This window comes from Lactuca saligna, chromosome 5 (assembly GCF_052625555.1).
Source record: "Lactuca saligna cultivar CGN05327 chromosome 5, ASM5262555v1, whole genome shotgun sequence".
Lineage (NCBI taxonomy): Eukaryota > Viridiplantae > Streptophyta > Magnoliopsida > Asterales > Asteraceae > Lactuca > Lactuca saligna.
The window spans coordinates 292,253,895-292,274,016 of NC_136421.1; the positions used below are offsets into that span (position 1 = coordinate 292,253,895).

At 37.9% G+C, this 20,122-nt stretch overlaps 1 protein-coding gene across 1 annotated transcript; it reads left to right on the forward strand.

Moving 5' to 3' along the window:
- Positions 1-15,096: 15,096 nt before the first annotated feature.
- Positions 15,097-16,397, forward strand: LOC145046867 (uncharacterized). Its single transcript, XM_078995125.1, has 2 exons — positions 15,097-15,688; positions 15,802-16,397. Exons 1-2 carry the CDS (start codon positions 15,097-15,099, stop codon positions 16,395-16,397), a joined length of 1,188 nt encoding a protein of 395 aa, XP_078851251.1.
- Positions 16,398-20,122: the final 3,725 nt, after the last annotated feature.

The window sequence follows — 20,122 nt, forward strand, 5'->3', positions numbered from 1 at the left end:
CTACAAAGAGTACCGGATCGTATGTACTTCGAGGCGATAAAAGAGATGGTGGATTTCTTTGAAAAGTTTAAGACGAAAACGGAGAACGTTTCGGCTTCAACAAAACCTTTAGTCCATCGATTAATCCGGGAAATCTTAGATGTGAACTTACATGTTAAAAAATGGTCAACGAAAGTCAACTTTGTTCATTTGATACCCGACATGAAGGACAAATATGACAAATATTGGGGCGACTATGCAAAGATGAGTGATTATGTTTACTTTGCGATCTTGCTAGATCCTACAATGAAGTCTCAATTATTGTTGTATACTTTTAAAGAAATGATTGGTTCCAAGGATGAAAAGTTATCAAAGTCGGAGATAGAATTGAAAGCATATGAAATGCTTTATGAGGTCGAGAGGAAGATTGAGAAATTTTTTAAGACCTACGTGGAAAAATACGACATGAACAGGTCTTCTCAACAACAAAGTTCTCAACAAGTCGTTGATTGTGATGATGATAACGATTTTTTTGGCAACTTCCTTAATAGTGGAGGTGACAACTCGGATGCGTTGGAAAATGAATTAATTATATATTTGAAAGAGCCCCGGGTTATGTACAACAAAAGTTTTGATATCCTAAGTTGGTGGAAACTTAACGGGTTAAGATTCCCGATAGTTGCTCGAATGGCAAAAGGTATTGACTTTTTTTTTTTAATGTTTCATATTTCTTTTAATAACTAATGATGTTACATTTAACAATAATTTAATTTTTAATAGATATTTTGGGGATACAAATCTCAACTGTAGCACCGGAGTCTGCCTTTAGCACAAGTCGTAGAGTTTTAACCGACTATCGTGCTAACTTGTCTAACGTGATAGTTGAAGCTTTGTTGTGTACCCAAGATTGGGTTAGAAAGAGTAGAAAACCTATAATAGACAACGTGGATGACATTTTAAATGATGATGAAGTAGCTATGGGTATTTTATACTTTCAATCCTTGTTATATTTTTATACGACCTTTAAATTTTAGTAAATGCTAACAACATTTTTGTTTTGTGTTTATATAGAGATCGAGGAAGCTTTACACAATGACAAAGCAATGGGAAAGAGACCAATGGAGAAGTAGATGATAGTTAGAAAGAATTATTTTGGTTTAAACTTGATTGGTTGAATTGTACTAAAATTGATATGTGGGGACGAGTTTGTTTTTTGAACACGACTATGTTTTTTTAAAACTTGATTATTGAATGTTATGTTTTTTTGAAACTTGATTATTGAATATTATGTTCTTTTAGAAGCCAACTTAACATGTAAGTATTATGAATTGCATCTAAACTAGTTGTACCTAATTTTTAACCGAAAAAAGTTATTAGTTTCACCTAAATTTTAACCGGTTGTTGTTTGGAAAAATAACCGGAAAACTGGGACCGGTATTGGAACCGGCGGTCCGGTTACCGGTTCTTATACTATCGTACTACCGGTTCCGGTTTCGAACCGATCTGGTTCCGGTCCGGTTCCAACGCTCATCCCTAGCTTAAAGGGTGAATGCTTTTTATTGTTTCATCCAATATAAGAATAAAGATTCAACAACAACGTTCCATATAGAAAGTATTGATTGGAACTAAAAACAGGGCATATCAATGGTAAACGAAAGGCAGAACAAAAAATAATCCAAAGAACCCAAAATAAAACAATATAAAAATATTCAAGGGTTTAAAAAAAAGATTTAAGAGAACCTCTTGTTACCCTGTAGGTTTTTGAAAAATAGACTTGAGGCCAATTCCATGTTTCATCTCGATTGTTTATGCCCCTGCTCCTGATTTGGATAGGGAGATGGAAGACCAAATGGTAACGATGAAATCAGTGAGCAGTAATGGTATATGGTTTTTAGAGAAAACTATTGTCCATGGCGGTCATGTTGATGACTGCACATGGTGGTGAAGGCGGCAAATAATGGTTAGCAGTGATAGGTTTTGAGAAAAAAGGGGCTGGTGGGTGGATTGTGGTAGTGAAGGTTGTATGACGGAAGTGATTGAGCGATGATTGGAATAAACTCTTTCCTTATAACAGTCAGTTAAAAAACATAAAAGATTGTTAATTTCAGTCCCAGATAATCAGGGATTATGAGAGTTATTAGAAACGATGTCAATAATAAACAATAGAAATAGAGGGGTAGCGAACCCTAAAAAAGAGTGATGGTGGCGATGGAGGCAATCAAACAGCGACGTTGCTATTTTGTGGGTCTCCATGATTATTTGGGATTTAATAGGATTACCATTAATGCTCCATTGCTGATTTAAAAAATAGGGATTTTCTAATATGTGCCCTAAGGGCACATATAAGAAGTATTAATTAATCACAATTATTACCATAATTAAATGTTAAACACATTAATATTACCATAATTAAATATAAAATTCATTAATAATCTCTATAATTAATGCATTTCACATTTAATTATGGTAATAATTGTGATTAATTAATACTTCTTATATGTGCCCTTAGGGCACATATTAGAAAATCCCTAAAAAATAATCTGACATATTTGTGTTTCCTTATTTTTAGGAATGAAATTGAATATTGAAGAGCAGGAGTAGGCGGGAAAAAAAGTGAGTATAAGAATGCTATGTGGCAAAAACATAGCCTAGAAATGTGTCATGTGGCAGTTTAGAGAGTGTTTTATTAGGGATAGGGATTTTTTGTATCATTATACTATCATCGGAGTTTTTTTTTTTTTTTTTTTTTTTTTTCTTATCGAAGTTTTTTTTTTCTTATATTAGATTTATATATCTATCAATCATACGTATTTTTTTATATCATCTCATGCATTTGAAACCTTCATACAAATTTTCAAACAACCAATGCATTTGAAACACTATACATTTTCACCTTCAAAATAATTAATCACACATCATGGTGAATTTAAAGCATTGGCATAAAGGAACAATTTATACTTATAAATATGTTCCCAATCTATATGTTCCTAATACCACTCAAAAGTCTCTTAATAATGATTAATCATTTAAATGTTTTCCAACTTATATAATATGTTTAATAAAAAATTAATGGGTATTCTACTATAAAAATATCCATCTCTTTGAGTAGACATACAAATAAAAATCAAATATAAAATTCACAAATAAAACAAGTTTAAAAGTTTTGTGTTAGTTTGAGGGCTTTGGACTATTTTTCGAGCCATATTATTAGGTTAAAGTTTTTAATTTGTACGTTTGTTATATACTATTTTTTTGTTCAAGTATTCTTTTAAGACAATTATTGTATGTTGTGGTTGAAACTTTAATGTAATTAAACTAGATTCATGTTATCAATCATATGTTATAGAAAATGATATAAATAATATTTAATTAAATATTATATATATGTCTGTATGTTTGTATTACTTCAAAAAAATAATTATTAAAAATCATGGATATGTCATATTATTCATAGTATTCATTTAAGTCTCTTTAAAATGCAATTTGTCTATCTTATTACTTTATATTTTAGTATATGTTTAAACTTTTAATTATAATAATAAGAGTCTTTTAATAGTTTTCTTTCATTTATTAATAATATTAAGTGGTTTTAAAATTAATAAACAATAATTATAAATAATAAAAATTATGGATATGTCATATTATCCATGCAATTCTCTTTTGAAATGCAAATTCTCTATCTTATCAGTTTATTATTTAGTGTATGTTTTACATTTTAATAGTAATATTAAGTGTTTCTTACAAGTATTCTTTAACTTATTAATAAATAATAATAATAAGTGGTTTAAAATTAAAGAACAATAATTTTAAATGATAATAACATCAATTTGTAAGTTACATAACGTTAGCAACATTAAATTGTATTTTAAATTAACATCGTTATTGAAATTAGAAAATAATCGCATAAGTAAAAATTTTAATTAATCAATCATAACAATTGTTAAAAATAATATTAAATAGATAATTATATTTAATTTTATTAATAAGGAATGTGGATTGATGTCAATGAATAATATTGTTCAAAATATTATATCAAAATTAATGTCAATAACATAACCATTTTAAAGATATATTTTTCAACATTTTAAAAATATATTTTTAACATACCTTGGGCAACGCGCAAGAATTTGTCCTCACATGCGTACTTATAAAGCTAATATTTTTTCTTAAATCTCATGCATTTGAAAACCCATTTTTTAACTTTCTCAAACCACATTCATTTTAAACCCCCTTTTTAACTAATGCAACTCAAAAGTTTTCTTAATTATGATTTAACACTCAAAAGTTTTATAACTTTTATTATGTTTAATTAGCACTTAGAGAAAAGTTTACTATAAATCTTTTGTGTCTTTTGTGTTATATAAAATCTTACATGTACGAATGATTTAAAGATATTGTGATTCAAAGGTTTTCATATAGTTGAAGCATTCACGATCCAAATATGATGATTTGAAGAAATGAGTTATGTCGCATCGATGGTAATTGTAATATGATTTTTTCTTTCAACCAAAACAAATGAAGTTTTTCTATTCTTTCTTTATATTCAGTTTCTCATTTAATCTTTATATATTATTTGTGTGTATTACTCAATTTTGTATGTGACTCTCCAAACATCAATGTTTTGCTTGGAATATCTTTCTGCTTCTTCTTTTTTCATGAAAAATATTTTGATTGCAGGTTAGTGAAGAATTATCATCAAGTTTCTATGGTTGCATGGTGTTAAATGAAGAAAGAAGATTTATAAAATGGATATAGGTTTTTTTTGTTTGAGCAAAGTTGACGAATGTTAGTTTTTTCTTTTGATTTAAATATATTGTTAGAACAATGTTCTATCAGGATCATATGATTCTAAGCAAAATATAAATAAGAACGTAATGAAGAACACAAGTATTGCACTGAATATGTCGAATAATTAATGCAAAATACCCCAGAAGAGCTCTATAAAGAACTTCAATCTGTAGAGGTATATTAGGGTTACAAGAATCAACGTAATCGACTATTCTCTATAATATGCATACATGCATGCATATATTTATAATAAAAACCTAACAACTTATCTAGATAAAAGGAAACTATTCTAGATAACTACGGATGGACAAGCCCAATCCGATTACAAAACAAAAAGGCCCAAGACGCAACACTTAAATACTTAACAATCTCCCCCTTTGCGTCCTTGGAGCAGAAACTTCATTCTCTTTTCACAGCAAAGGGCTTTTTCACCATTTCAAATATCCTCGGTATAATGGCCAGAATGTGTTGTCTAAACGTTATGTACCACCGAAGCATATCTGTGAAGTTATTTTTATTTGCTGCTGAGTTGTGCTTGCATCGATGAATGATATTGATTATATGCTCCAGACAGTCTGTTGAAAACAGATGCTTGTCAACCAATGCAAACAGAAACTTGTGTCTTTCACCCTTAGTGAACATGACAGTTAAATTTGTTGAATCAATCTGCCCCAACTTCATCTTGTTCACATCACCGGGCTTAGACGTTGGCTTGACTGTCGGTTTCTTGTTCATCGCCTTTGCTATCTCCTGATCCATAGTGGCAAGCTCATGGATATAGGAGGCCAACATTCTCTTCAGATGTTTCAGTATCGGCTCATACTCCCTTTGATTTGAGAGCAGAATGTTGTATAGCAAAATCCAATCATGTGGATTTAGATTGGGAAGATCTGCCAGAGAAATGAAATATTTCGTGTTTGCGGTACCACGGTTGATCTTGAAGTTTACATTCACAAATCTCCCAACATGTGATGATTTCAGTACCTTGACTCTTGTAATTTTATGTGCACTCCAAGTCAAAAACTGCGGTTGACCATTCTTCAAATAAAAATCAACTAACTCTCTGTCAACCTTCAGATTGGGATAAGGAACCTCAGCAGTGACCTCAAAGCAATGAAAGGTAAATGCTCTTTTTGTGATTGGCATGTCAAACTGCGAGTCCTTTGAATTATCACAATCAAAAGAAGCAATTGGTTCCAACAAGTACATAGAAGGAAACTCAATCGCCTGATTGATGAGTGTGTCTCTGTCCCATTCTGGAAACAGAGTCTTCTTGCATTGCAAGACATCCTCCTCTTCCTTATTCTTTCTCTCTTTCTCTTCTGCCTCTTTTTCCACCTTTAAAGTTTCACCAAGCTCTCTGTCCCTCTTCTTTCTTTTAAGAGCTTCAGCAATAGTCTCTTCAGTATCAGAGTCACCATCAGCTTGAACTTTCTTTCCGGAAACCGAAGCTAAATTAACCTTCGGTTCTGTTTTGGCTGTACTCTCTTCTCCCCCTTGTTTCGGAAGAAAGACCTTCTCTGAGACACCCTTCACTTCACTTAGAATTGTAATTGCAGGAAGGAGTTTGGTCTGGAGATGCTTCCGGATGGTCATGGTCAAGATGGGATCATGAGCTTCAAGAAGAGAAGTCAACATATTTTTCACATCACCAGCACAACTTTGATAAACTGCCCTTTGAGTCTTTAACAGAGAGATCTCTTTTTCAGCCTGGGCCAATTGAACTTTCTGTAGATCAATAGTTGCTTGGTGTTTGATCAGGTCCTCCTTCAACGTACTTTCTGCAGTAAGAGAAGCAAAACGAGAATCCAAAGATTGAAGAAAAGATGTGGATTCTGTTTTGAGATCAGTACGAAGGGCTTCAAATTTGGTAGTTTCATCCTGAAGAGTTTGAGAAAAGGAGTCCACCGAAGCTTGATATCTGGCCGCATTAGTATCAGCACGAGCTTTAAGAGAATCAAGGAAGATCTGAGTTGTGTGAACAACCTCAGTAACCTCCTTGGTGGCCTGTGAACAAGAAGAGGTTGATTTATCAACTGCTGCTATTGATTTATCAATTGCTTATGTGTATTGCTGAATGGCAGTTTCCATAAAGGCTTTTAAAACAACACTGCCATACGCTTTGCTATCTTCAAGCAGTCGATCCAACTTTGCATTGATGTCCTGTATTTGTTGACTGGTGACAGGAGCATCAGCATCGTTATCTGTTGGAATCCTTTAAGGACTGTAATATAAAGAATCATAATCTTCATCATCTCCACCAAGAGTAGCACCAAAGGTAGAGGATGGGGTTGGGGATGGTGGTATGTTGATAACAGGAGTATCAATCACAGTAGTAGCCCCTGTATTAGATACATTGACTTCTACTGGGATTTTGGGAATGGTGGTGGTGATGGATTCGGTTGTAAGAGAAGTTGAGATGGGTGTAGTTGAGACAGGAACAGAGGTAATGATGGTTGAAGTTGGTAGAGAAGTTGGTTCAGTAATAAAGGGTGGTATATCGGTAGGAACAGAAAGTGGAGCTTTAGGTTTTGGTGATGGAGGTGGGGTTGGAATTTTAGTGAGTTTAGGAGATGGTGGAGGAGTTGGAATTTTAGTAGTTTCGGGAGAGGCTGGTGGAGTGAGAATTTGGGTATCTTTAGGAGATGGAGGTGGGGTTGGAGATCTTGGAGGTGTGGGCTCTCTGGTGGAAACCTGAGGATTCTCTGCTTCTGCTTCTTGATCTTCAACAGTATCAGGTCCAGGAGAAAGGTTCCCCTTGGGTCTGTTAGCCATCTTCTTTATCTTCTTCGGCTTTGATTGAGAAGCATCTCCTTCAGCAGACTTTCGTTTTGAAGATTTTGGCTTTCTCTGCTTAGTTTCTTCTTTCTCTTTCTTTACTACCTGTTTGCCTCTATTAGCAGGCTAATCCAAGGCATCCAGTGCGGCTTGTATTCTTTAGACAGAACCCTTGGACCAACAGGAGAGAGTTTTCGGTAATCTTCCATCACTTTGCTTTGTGCCGAAACACACCTGTACATAGATTCCGGAATCGATCCATAGTGTAGAAACTTACGTGGATCGGATAAGATGATCTTCTTTGTGTGGAATGAGGCAATAGAGGCAAGAAGAGCATCCTTCATGACAGGTATCTCCAAGGAATCCATGGCCTTCCTTGTAATCAGGGTCCAGAAACAACCACAAGAGATCTCAGAATAACGGGTCGTTGTGTTTAAACTCTGCACCACTTGGGACCAGATTATAGTGCCATAATCGAGGTTGATCCTGTTGTATAAACCGTAAAGAATGGTAAGAAAGCCTTTGCTTGTTGTGTCTGAACCGCCACTTCTTTCTGCCAAACCCTTGATCAGCAGTGTCAGCAACCCATTCCATTGTGATGGCAAACACGATTTCTTGACCTTTGCAATCGATGTAAGCACATCTGTGTATCCCATTTCATACATCATCGTGAAGAGTTGGGTTGTAGTGATGAAATCAGGCGAGATGATTGAAGAATCAACCGCCGTTTATTAATCTACTATAACTATAGCATACCGCAAGCCCTAGAAGTGAACAAAACTTCGTCTTAGAGATCGAGGATTTCTTATCGTGAATGGTGAAGTAGATGCGATCTTTATTCTTGTCATAAGTCGCTGATGAGTAGACTTGAGATAACAACGACATTGGAACCGCTTCGACCTGGGTTAGGGCCAATAACAGGGGGGAATACTTCATACATTCCAGAACATGCAGCATATATGAGTCATATAGGAATGGACTCATTTCGATTATCAAGTTTTGGTTGGGTTTGATTGTAAGCAAGGAGGATGTTTCAGTTTGATCATGTGTAGAAGATGAAGTCGCCATTGATGAACGAAGAAGAAGATGAACAGTTTGAACTTGTATGAGAGAGATAATCCGAGATTGGTAAATGACAAATAAAACGATCACCCATATTTATACCGTTGCCTGGAGAGAGAAAAACGTGATGATGAGGTTGCTCAAACGTCGCCTGAAAAAGCGTGATTTGACAGTGTGGTTAATCCCAGGAAAACGTCAGCACGCGTGGGTTTGAAACGGATCAAATTCACGCGCCTAAATCTTATCTTTGTACCGTTTGAAACTCCCTATATCCCCTTATTTGGTCACAACCGATAACCAAAACTTATACCAAACAGCAATAAGAATGTTGGAAAATATTAATTTTCGTGCATAAGAGTGTGAAAGATAAAGAAATAAAGCAAGTGTGTACTGGACGTGAGTGATGTCTTTTTAGAAGACAGAAAGCAGAGGATTCCGGGCAAGAATCACTTCCTTCAAAGTCAAGAGAGACTTGAAGTGCTTGTGTGGTTTCCCGAAAAATACGATCAACTATTTGTTAATAAACATTGAAAGGCTTCTTTTAATCATAGGCATTGGGTGGCTGTCCTCCAACCGAACATCGAGTTTTAACATAAAACCGATTGTTGGTAGAGGGACCTGTGAGACCGATGTGATCTATTGAACAGGTAGGTGGGATTTATTATGTTAATGACTTATAGGAAGCAGAAATCTCAAAAAAAAAAAAAAAAAAAAAAAAAAAAAAAAAAAAAAAAAAAAAAAAAACTGGACCTCTTTGGGAAGAAATGTCTTAGCTATAGATGATTTCATAAAAGATCACGCAAAATAAAAAGAGATTTCCTTAGGTAACCAGTAAATGCTTGAGTATATCACTCACCGTCAATTCATTTTTGGTGTCGGATTTTGGGTTTCACTCAGAACGTGGTAATCGTATCCAAGATCATAAACACAGATGTTGTGTAACCATAAACCTCAGTGGTAAAGACCGAGAGTCTCAAGGGTTACGTTTGTGAACCGAAGGTCGATGGAGAATATAAGGAGGTGGTTAAGGAACCGAATGTACCTTCTGCTAGATAAGCGTGACAGAGCAGAGAAACTATTTACTCAAATGAGAAGAGTAGGGTAGCTCTAGACCGAGTGAGGTAAAATATCTTGATTTGGAAGAAACGATGGGTATCGATCAAATCATTAAGGCTTACTCGAGATCATAGAGGCTTTATGACAACATACAACAGCATGCTTCTAAGGACCCTTAACTAGGTTGTGTGAAAGTTAAAACATACATGCTTTAGATCTATCGACGGTTATACTTGTGTTTACCTATTAATGACAGACACCAAACAAAACAAACAAGCAATTGAAACAAATAAGATATTTTTTTAAGTAATTTTCTGAAAAGGAAATGAAAAACCAGAAAGATAAAATATTTTCGGATATTTGGAAATTTTTCTAAAAAAGTATAAAAACAGAAAGAAAAAATATTTTTGGATTTTTGAAAAATTTTGAAAAAGAATAAAAACAGAAAGATAAAATATTTTTGGATTTTTGAAAATTTTTCTGAAAAAGAATAAAAACAGAAAGAAAAAATATTTTTGGATTTTTGAAAATTTTCTAAAAAAGAATAAAAGCAGAAAGATAAAATATTTTTGGATTTTTGAAATTTTCTGAAAAAGAATAAAAACAGAAAAACTTAAAATATACAACAGAAACCTTATCTTATTAATGAGAGTAGACAGAGCGGAGCCGAGATTTACGGAGCCGAGATAGACAGAGCGGTCTGTCCATGTCGGTTCCCAAAAATCTAGAGCAGAGATAGACCGAGCGGTCTGTCTATCTCGGTTGTGTTAATTTTAAAGAGAGATTTGAGGATTCGGTACCGACTCTTCTTCCATCATGCCCAAACCTTGTAAGATTTTATTGAAGGTTGTTTCTGGTAAGGCTTTAGTAAAGATGTTAGCCAGTTGATCAGCAGAACGAACAAAATGTACTTCTACATTCCCGTCTTCTACATGATCCTTGATGAAATGATACCTAAGTGCAATGTGCTTGGTTTTCGAATGTTGCACTGGATTATGACAAATCCTGATTGCACTTTCAGAGTCACAATAGAGAGGGATCTTTTTCATACTCAGCCCATAATCTCTTAACTGACTTTGGATCCAAACAACCTGAGAGGTACATGATGCGGCAACAATGTATTCTGCTTCTGCTGTGGATAAGGAAACACAAGTTTGTTTCTTTGATTGCCAACTGACAAGTTTTCCGTCAAGGAATTAACATCCTCCGGTAGTGCTTTTTCTGTCCAGTCCACATCCTCCAAGATCAACATCTGAAAAGGCTTATATGAAGAATCCAGATCTTGCAGGATACCAGAGACTAGGAGATGAAGTCTTCTTCAGATATCGAAAAATATTCTTCACAACAAGCATGTGAGGTTCTCTTGGATTAGCTTGAAACCTGGCACAATAACAAACAGAGAACATGATATCTGGTCTACTAGTTGTTAGATACATAAAGGATCCTATCATTTGTCGATAAAGAGTTATGTCCACAGCCGGTTTCTCCAGGGATGGAGTTAGCTTGGTGCCGAATGCCATGGTAATGGAGAAGGGATAGAGAATGATCCTAAAGAAGAATGCAAGAAGAATCAGACTCAGATCCAGAGAACAATAACCTGCCCTTAACGGCTCCAATTCAAAATCCTAATCCTCGACCGGAATTTCATGGCTCGACGCCCCTTTGGGCAACTAACCTGGATAGGTGGAGCCGCGAACATGATCAACCCCTTCCATTCAACGGAGACCGAAGCTTCTACAACCTGAGCGAGGGAGGCTCAGCAGACAGAGCCCTTCCTATATTGGTTCGTCGGATTTCTCGCATTGGTGAGCAAGGACGGACGACCATCCATCAAACTGAGGAAAATGATGCGAACACTGGAGTCAACACAGTTCGCATCTGATAGTTAGGATTATCTCACGGGAGAATCGTAAATCAAAATGAAGCATTGCAGAGAGAGCTAACGGCAACTCAAACCGAAGTGATAGAACTTCGGGCACGCCAAGCAAGACATGAACTACGTATGCTCGAGATGGAGCGTCAGTTGGCATAATCTAAGGCCCATGTAGCCAGCTCGCGTAACAAATAATACTTGTCTTACTTCCAAAATTTTGTCATAGCATAAGACCTCGGATAAAGTCCTTACTTTTCTTAACCTTGTAATCGGAAACCTTTAGATAGGTCAAATTTTCCTAACTACAAAATGTAATGCACCATGTTTTATAATATATGATGTATTTCCTTTATTAAACCCTTTGCATACCCCTCCAATTCATGAGTTTATCTACTCTCCTTATGAGTCGAACTCAAAACCCTATTCAGGGGTAAACCAAACTTCTGATATAACAAATCACTAATGCGCGACTTTCGAATCATTAAAACTTATAGTTCTTCTTGTTATTTCCTTATTAGAACAATGTCTCCTCGTAGATCAACACGTAGAAATGCAACCCCACCACCACCTCCTCAATATGACCCCAACATAGTGCAATCTGCTATCGCTGCGGCAGTAACAACTGCACTGTCTATTTGGTGCTACTTGTGCACCTTTTTGCACACCTTTCAGTCCCATTTTATGCATATAATTAGCACAATTGTTCTTCCTTTTCCTTTCATTTTATCATATTCAATTTAGTCTCTAGAACAACCTTATTTGCACACTTCTATATCTTTTTCAGGTAAACCGGAGGTTGGAACGCGCTTTGGGAAGTGTCGGGAAGCATTGGTGGAGATTTCGGGACGATTGGGCGAAGAACGAAAAAGTTGGAAAAATCAAGTTTGGATTTGGAGCAGAGAGGTACACGGGGCGTGTTGAATTTACACTGAAAAGTGGGCACGGGGCGTGTTTGACCAAAATGGGAGCTGTTGACCATGCTGAACACGGCCCGTGTCAGTTTAGTGCAAATAAACACGGGGTGTGTTGCTGAACACGACCCGTGTCAGTTTAGCCTATTTTAACACGGGCCGTGTTCGACCCAAAAACCAACTTTTGGCAGTTTTTCCTATCTTTCATATTATGGGTTGAGGGTCATTTGGATAGAAGAAGAACATACCAGAGCACCATTGGAGAAGGGAATTCGAAGCTTTTTGCAAGGGTTTGTCCGTTAACCATTTGGAAACATTAATTCTTGTTTTTGTAAGTTGTAATTACACTTAATTTCATCTTTTAGACTTGTGATCTTGTTCTAGCCATGTGTGGCTAGAACCCTAATTTCTCAAATTTCATGTTTTGACTTCTTGGTAGTGACTTCATTCATATGACATGATATTTGTTCTTAATTTCTATTTAATGAATTTGATTTTGCTTCAATCGAATGTTTGATTCTAATTATGATTCTTATTGGCCATTTGAATTAGGGTTAGGTCATTCAAGTTATCTCTTTTACAAAATCCGTAATTGTTTTGTGAAATTGAACAAGTAACAAGCATTAAATTAATCTCTATTGAATGAATTTGGTGTAAATCTTATTCATACACTTTTACACTCCCGAGCTTATGAGGGGTATTGGGTGTTGTTGGGAACATTCACATAAAGCTTCATGCAATCTTATAATCTAATCCTAAGAGCTTATTTAGATTAGGTTAATAAGGTTAGGGTTAATCAAAGAGCTTGTTTTGGTTAATTAATATGGTGAATGGGAAGTGTTAGAGCTTATTAGCACTTTCAAGTACCAAATTAAATAGAATTGAACGAATATTGTGTCATCTTGGAGTCACATTGCTAAATTGTCATACATGGGGTTGGAGTCCTCACAAATTCTGAATTTAATTCGCGCATTTAATTGATTGCTTATGTTTTTAATTATTTGTTTAATCATTACATTCTAAACCCCCCCTCTCTTTACTATTGGTGACCATAGTACCTTGTGCAAATAGGTATAGACCAATTGTCCCGTGTCTCTGTGGATCGACCCTGATTGCCTTGTACTACCTTTTAGTGCAATATAGTGGGATTATTTTGGAGTATATCGTACCCCTTTATTTGTTGGGTTTGACACGCCTAACAAATTGGCGCCGTTGCCGGGGACACGGTGTTACTAATTTTCTATGCCTAGATCTTTTCGTACAGGTACGCCATTGCCAATTGATTCGAAGATAGAGAAGACTGCAAAGAAGTTAAGGAAGCAAGCCAAGCTTCATAAGAGGCAACCAGTTTCCAGTACTTCTTCGTCAACCAATCCCCCAGTCATCAACATTTGGGAGGACATATCCCTCTCAAGTGTATCCGCATCAGAAACAGAAAGCCCATCACTCTCACCACAAACAACCTCACCCATAAAAACCACTCTACCCTCTTCACCTATTAATAATATCCTAAATAGTTCACCTTCAAAAACCACAACCAATTCTCAAGCCATGGCACATAACCCCGGATGGAATCAAGGTCCTCCAAACCCACCACCCGAACAAACTCTTCGTCAATGGTCAAGAAAAGAGGTGACTCAACAACCTCTTTGCATCACATACCCAGCCGCCACCAACTTGGAACTAAAATCCGGGCTTATCCATTTACTCCCAACTTTTAGAGGATTGGAGAACGAAGATCCTCACAAGTTCCTCACCGAGTTCCATGTAGTATGTGTGGGTATGAAACCACACAATGTCACGGAGGACCAAATCAAGCTTAGGGCATTCCCCTTTGCGGTGCAAGACGCAGCCAAAGATTGGCTTTATGACCTTCCCCCGGGGACGGTAACTACTTGGGTAGATCTTGCGAGATTGTTTTTGGACAAATATTTTCCCGAAATGAAAGCTTTAGCCCTACGACGGGAAATTATCGGAATCAAGCAACACAAAAGAGAAGCTTTCCACACATATTGGGAAAGATTCAAGAAACTTTGTGCTCGTTGTCCAAATCACGGGATCACTGAGTACCAACTCCTTCAATATTTCATTGAAGGAATGACTCCAATGGAAAAAAGGCTTCTTAACGCCTCTAGTGGTGGATCTTTGCCCGATAAAACCCCAATTGAGATCCGAAATCTAATCAAGAACATGGCTGAAGATTCCAAACATTCAAGCCATGATGAAGAATGGTACACGGATGCACCCCGGGGTGTAAAAGAAGTACAAACTCCTCAGATTGAAGCTCAATTGTCCGAGCTCACGAAAGTAGTCATGATGTTGGCTAAAGACAAAGGTGTGCAGCCCACACCCCGCCCGTGTGGTATTTGCACCCAAGTGGGGCATCCAACCGATATGTGCCCACAACTTCAAGAGGAAGATTGTGAAGAAGCAAAAGCCAAGGGAAGTTTTCTTGGGTCTAATCAAAGGGGATATGAGTAGCCACGGGGTGATCAAAGATGGAGTAACAATCAAGGTTGGGGAGGACATCAACAGGCAAATTATCAACCAAGTCAACCACATCAATACCAACAAAGACCACCTTTTCCACCACAAAACTTCCAGCCAAGGCAGCCACTACACCCTCCTCAACAATCGGGTTCATCAAGTATGTCCTTAGAGGACATAGTGAAGAGTTTGGCAACTAGTACACAAGCTTTCCAACAAGAGACAAAAGCAAGCATAACGAACTTAGAGAAACAAGTTTCACAACTTGCCACTTCTGTAAGCAAATTGGAATCTCAAGGAAAGTTACCTGCACAAACTGAAACAAACCCAATGCACAATGTGTGTGCCATCACATTGAGAGGCGAAAAGAGCTATGATGGTCCAAAAGTGCCAGTTGATCAAAAGGAAGAAGAAATAGTGGTCGAAGAAGCAACCAAAGAAGAGAAAAAGGAAGAGAAAACAGTCAAAAAGAAGCCCTTCATCACTGATTCTACAGCCACACCTGCTCCATTTCCCGAAAGATTAAAGAGCACGAAGAAAGAACGGGAGGAGAGTGAGACCATGCAAATGTTCAAGAGAGTTCAAATCAACATTCCACTCCTCGAGGCCATCAAGCAGGTACCTAGATATGCAAGGTTCCTTAAGGATCTTTGCGTATCTAAAAAGAAATTAAAAGGAAATCAAGTGGTAACAGTTGGGGAGCATGTATCCGCGGTTTTGCAAAAGAGGATGACCCCGAAGTGTAAGGATCCCGGTGTCTTTACCGTACCTTGCAAATTGGGGAATCTTCATGTACCTTGAGTCATGCTCGATCTAGGTGCATCCGTAATGTCCTACCATATTCTCTCTTCAAATCAATTGGTGTAGGAACATTGAGCAAAACCGGTGTGATCATCCAACTTGCCGACCGGTCTTTGGTACACCCAAAGGGTGTACTAGAGGATGTGTTAGTGCAAGTCGATGAATTTATCTTCCCGGCTGATTTTTATGTCTTAGATATGGGAGATGATGACTCTCCAAGTTCAAGTTCCATACTTTTGGGTAGACCTTTTCTTAAAACTTCTAAAACAAAAATTGATGTCTACAATGGAACTTTAAGTATGGAATTTGACGGTGAAGTTATCAACTTCAATGTTCATGAAGAAAAAAAGGTTCCTTCTGATGTTCAATCTGTTAAATTTGTGAATATGATCCAGCCATTGGCTGAAATGAGCTTAAACTCGACTAACAATGATTTTGTGGAGTTAGTCTTGTCACAAAAATTAGACAGGTACAAAGCCGAAGAACTTGCAAAGGAGTGCGGTACAAACGAGGAGGTGCTGGAGATTTTGAAATTCAAGGATGATAAGCACGTGTGGATTAATGGAAGAGAAGTAGAGTCACACCCACCACTAAAGCCAAATTCCTTCCACCAGTGGAACAAGCACAAGATTCGAGAGCAAAAACTCCACTGGGCCCTATAAAGCAAATACATGTCGAGAAGGAGAGCACTCAACCGGTCATCAACTCAAATAAATTATCGAAGAAGGAAGAGAGTGAGTTGATAACCATGCTGAACAAATACCAAAAAAGGATTGAGTGGACAATCTCTGATATAAAAGGGTTAAGACCTTTTTGGTTTATGCGCAAAAAGAAAGCCAAAGGAAGGTTGAAGGTTCCGTTGAAGGAGGTGGCAAGAAGATTGATGTGTTGGAGAGGCCCAATTACTTAGAATGAAGCATATGCAGGGGCAAAGTTGAGCCAACGACTTGAAACAAGGGCGGCTAACCGGGAGGCAACCCGGGGGTATTTCTGTCTTTTACTTAAAAACAATTTCCATTTCTTTGAGTTTTTGGTTTTCAATGTTCCAAATGCATTCAATCATGATTTAAAATCACCAAACGGACCTAGGAATGCAAAAGTATTTCATTTCTAAGAGAGGAAAATTTTCAAGTTCAAAAAGTGAGGATTAGGATCCAGGGACCAACACGGGTCGTGTTCATGCAAAAAAAGTCCCAAATTCTTCCAGAGAGCAACACGGGTCGTGTTGTTTTTGGCCTTGACCCAACACGGGTCGTGTTCGTCCAAAAAAAGTCCCAAATTCTTCCAGAGAGCAACACGGGTCGTGTTGTTTTTGGCCTTGACCCAACACGGGTCGTGTTAGTCCATAACGCAACATAAACCCCCCAACACAGGGCGTGTCAATTTTGCCTGCTGAGACACGGGTCGTGTCCGCGCAGCAGTTACTCCTCTTTTTAAAGAAAAAAAATCGGGATTTGACCTCATTTATCCCCACTTTCACTTCCTAACAACCCCTCTCTCCCAACAAAAACCTTAGGTCCGATTTTCATCAAATACCTTTCAATTTCTTCAAGATTTTGACTTTCATCTACAAAAAGGTTTGATTTTCACCATCTACACTTCATCTTCTCCATCTTAAACACCATTTTCTTGCATTTTAATGGTGGATTTGGGGGTTTTGACAAACCCTAGATCCAAAAATTCTCACTTGATTTTGGTGTTTTAGTGTCTCAATCTTGAAAGGGGCAAGCTTGGGGAGGTTAAAGAAGATCTTTTCCATCAAGAACAACACGATCCAACACATGATTCGGTAAATTCTTTCCAACTCCTAACCTTTGAATTTTGTGTTCTTGAGTCAAATACTTGAGAGTGTGGTCTTTTTGGACTTGATTCTTAGTTGGAAATCTTTGAAAACCAAATTTCCCGCGAAATTTTGGTGGCCAAGTTCAAAGTTGACTGGACCCGTCAACAGTTGACTTTTTGACATTTTGACCCGTTGACTTTTAATCTGTCCCAAACTTGACTATGGAAGCTACATCTTCCAAAAGACCAAGACAAACCAAATCATCCACCCGCCGTCGGAAGCCTAGATCTCCATCACCTCCATCCAGATCTCCCTCACCTCCATCTAGGTCCCCAACACCCCCAGCCGACCCGTCTCATTTTGGTGTCGTATGTCTTGGCCCAGTTCAACAGGGCAAACTTGAGTCATTCCTTAAACGAGGTCATGCCATCCAAAAATTCGCGCATGTTCCAACTTTGAAAGAGTTGCATGTTTACAATCAAGTCAAAACCATGTTTCGCAACATAGGGTGGCACGGCTTGTTGAGGGTCCATGAATTGAGCTATAAAGTCCCAACAGCTAAGTTTCTATCCTCAGTTTATTTAGATCATGGGATCCTCTACTTCCGTCTAATGAATCAAGACTATGAGATCTCCTTGGATCAAATCAATGCCATTGTGGGGGCCCCAACGGAAAACACATTTGGCCCCACTGATCCAATCCAAGGATACTATAACATGACTTGGTGGACCCAGCTCACCCAATTACATCCATATGTCTCTAGCGCTGCTAAAGCCTCATCACTTATCCATCCTGTGATTAAGGTAGCTCATAGAATCATTGCTTCGCTCGTCGCCCCTAGAGAGGAGCGAAGCACCATTAGCGCGCTGGAACTTAAAATCCTTTATGCAATGACCCATCCTGAGAATAACCTCATTCCTCATTATGGTCGGTTTCTGTACCACAAGCTCATCCGCCTTAGCGCATCCCGATCGGGAAAGATTGTTTGCGGGGGTATTGTCAGCATGCTCGCCAAGAGCGCCCACATCCGAGCCCCATACCCCGGTCCCCACCAGCCACTGTCGAGTGAGCCTTATCTCACCACCACTGTCCTTGAGTCCATGCGACTCTTCCGCTCGGCAGGTGATGGTACACACCATTGGACCGTGGGTCAAAATCATGATCCCAAGCTCCTCATCACACCAGAAAATAAAGGCATTCTTGATTTCCGAAATCCCATTCATATGACTGATTGGAAAATCATTCCATACATCTTCCCCCAATCTTATTACACCGAGGTCGATGAGCAAAGCGAAGAAAACGAGGAAGATGGTGATGATGATGAAGAAGAGGAGGAGCCTCACCATGCTTCTCCCACCGGTGGTGGCAGCTCATCCCATTTTGCTACACCCCCGCCTTATCATCAACAATATATGGACGAATTCCAATCAATCCATACCCGCCTCGACACCTATCAGCAGGATATTACCAGCCTGACCCAGAATTTTTCCACCTTCACCACCCAGTACGCTCGGGATCAAGAGCGTCAATGCAAACATGAGGAGGACTTCTGGGCTTGGACCCGAAACCCCAGCTACTATCCTCCTCCTCCACCTCCGTTTTAGGTTGTTCCACCCTCCCCGAGCATCGGGGACGATGCTTATCTTTAAGCTTGGGGAGGGGTAGACTTGTATTTTAGGTTCATTCATTCTCATGCATGCATTTTCTTATTTTCAAATTTTTCTTATTTTCAAATTTCATTCAAAAAAAAAAAGTGTACGAGATGATGACACTCTTTACATACAATTGCTCCATGAAATGAAAAATACCGAAGCAACCGGATTGTTACCGGAAGCATAGAATCAGCTGTCATAACTAGGGGACCCAAATACCGTAATTCAAGACCCTACCCTCAGATAATAAAAAAAAAATTATATTGAAACGTTTTTTGGGCGGTAATAACAGCTTTAGGATGATTTGCTTTTGAATGTTTAAAAAGAATCTTTATCGGCAACTCTGAACCCACAAAACACGGACCTATTTGTTGACACGCGTTACCCCCGCGGTAACAGAGAGCTTATGTATCAGACCCACACAGTCAAGAATGAAGGAAGCGTACAACTGTCATATCCAGTACCCTAATCAGAATTTCAAATGCCAAAACGAAGAAATCTAAAGAAATTCCACAGATGAAGATTGAAGAATCCAAATTCAAAACGAAGTACAAATCAAAGTTCAATCAAATCAAAAGCCAACTCAAGTCAAATATAGCGAATGAAGAACTGTGTGATATGATACTTGTGGCTCTCGAAAAAGTGAAAGCATAGGAGCTAAGCCCCTTTGGGTGGGCTCACTGTTTCAGCGAAAGCTGATTCGCCGTGACGGGTTCTTAAGGAGGCGTCGATTCTGATTCTTAGCCATCTAGTCTTAAGGACATGAAATCCGGACTATGTTATTTTCGCCCATAAAGCTTAGTAAGGTATAAAGATTAAATAAAACTTTGGTTGGATTATTGGGTTACACCGTTTTGGGTCTTCCTCACATTGAGAGTCTGTGATATGTGGAAGGAAACAGGATGGTTGCCAAGGTATCAATGATCGAAGCCCTATTGATGTAAAGTCTGAT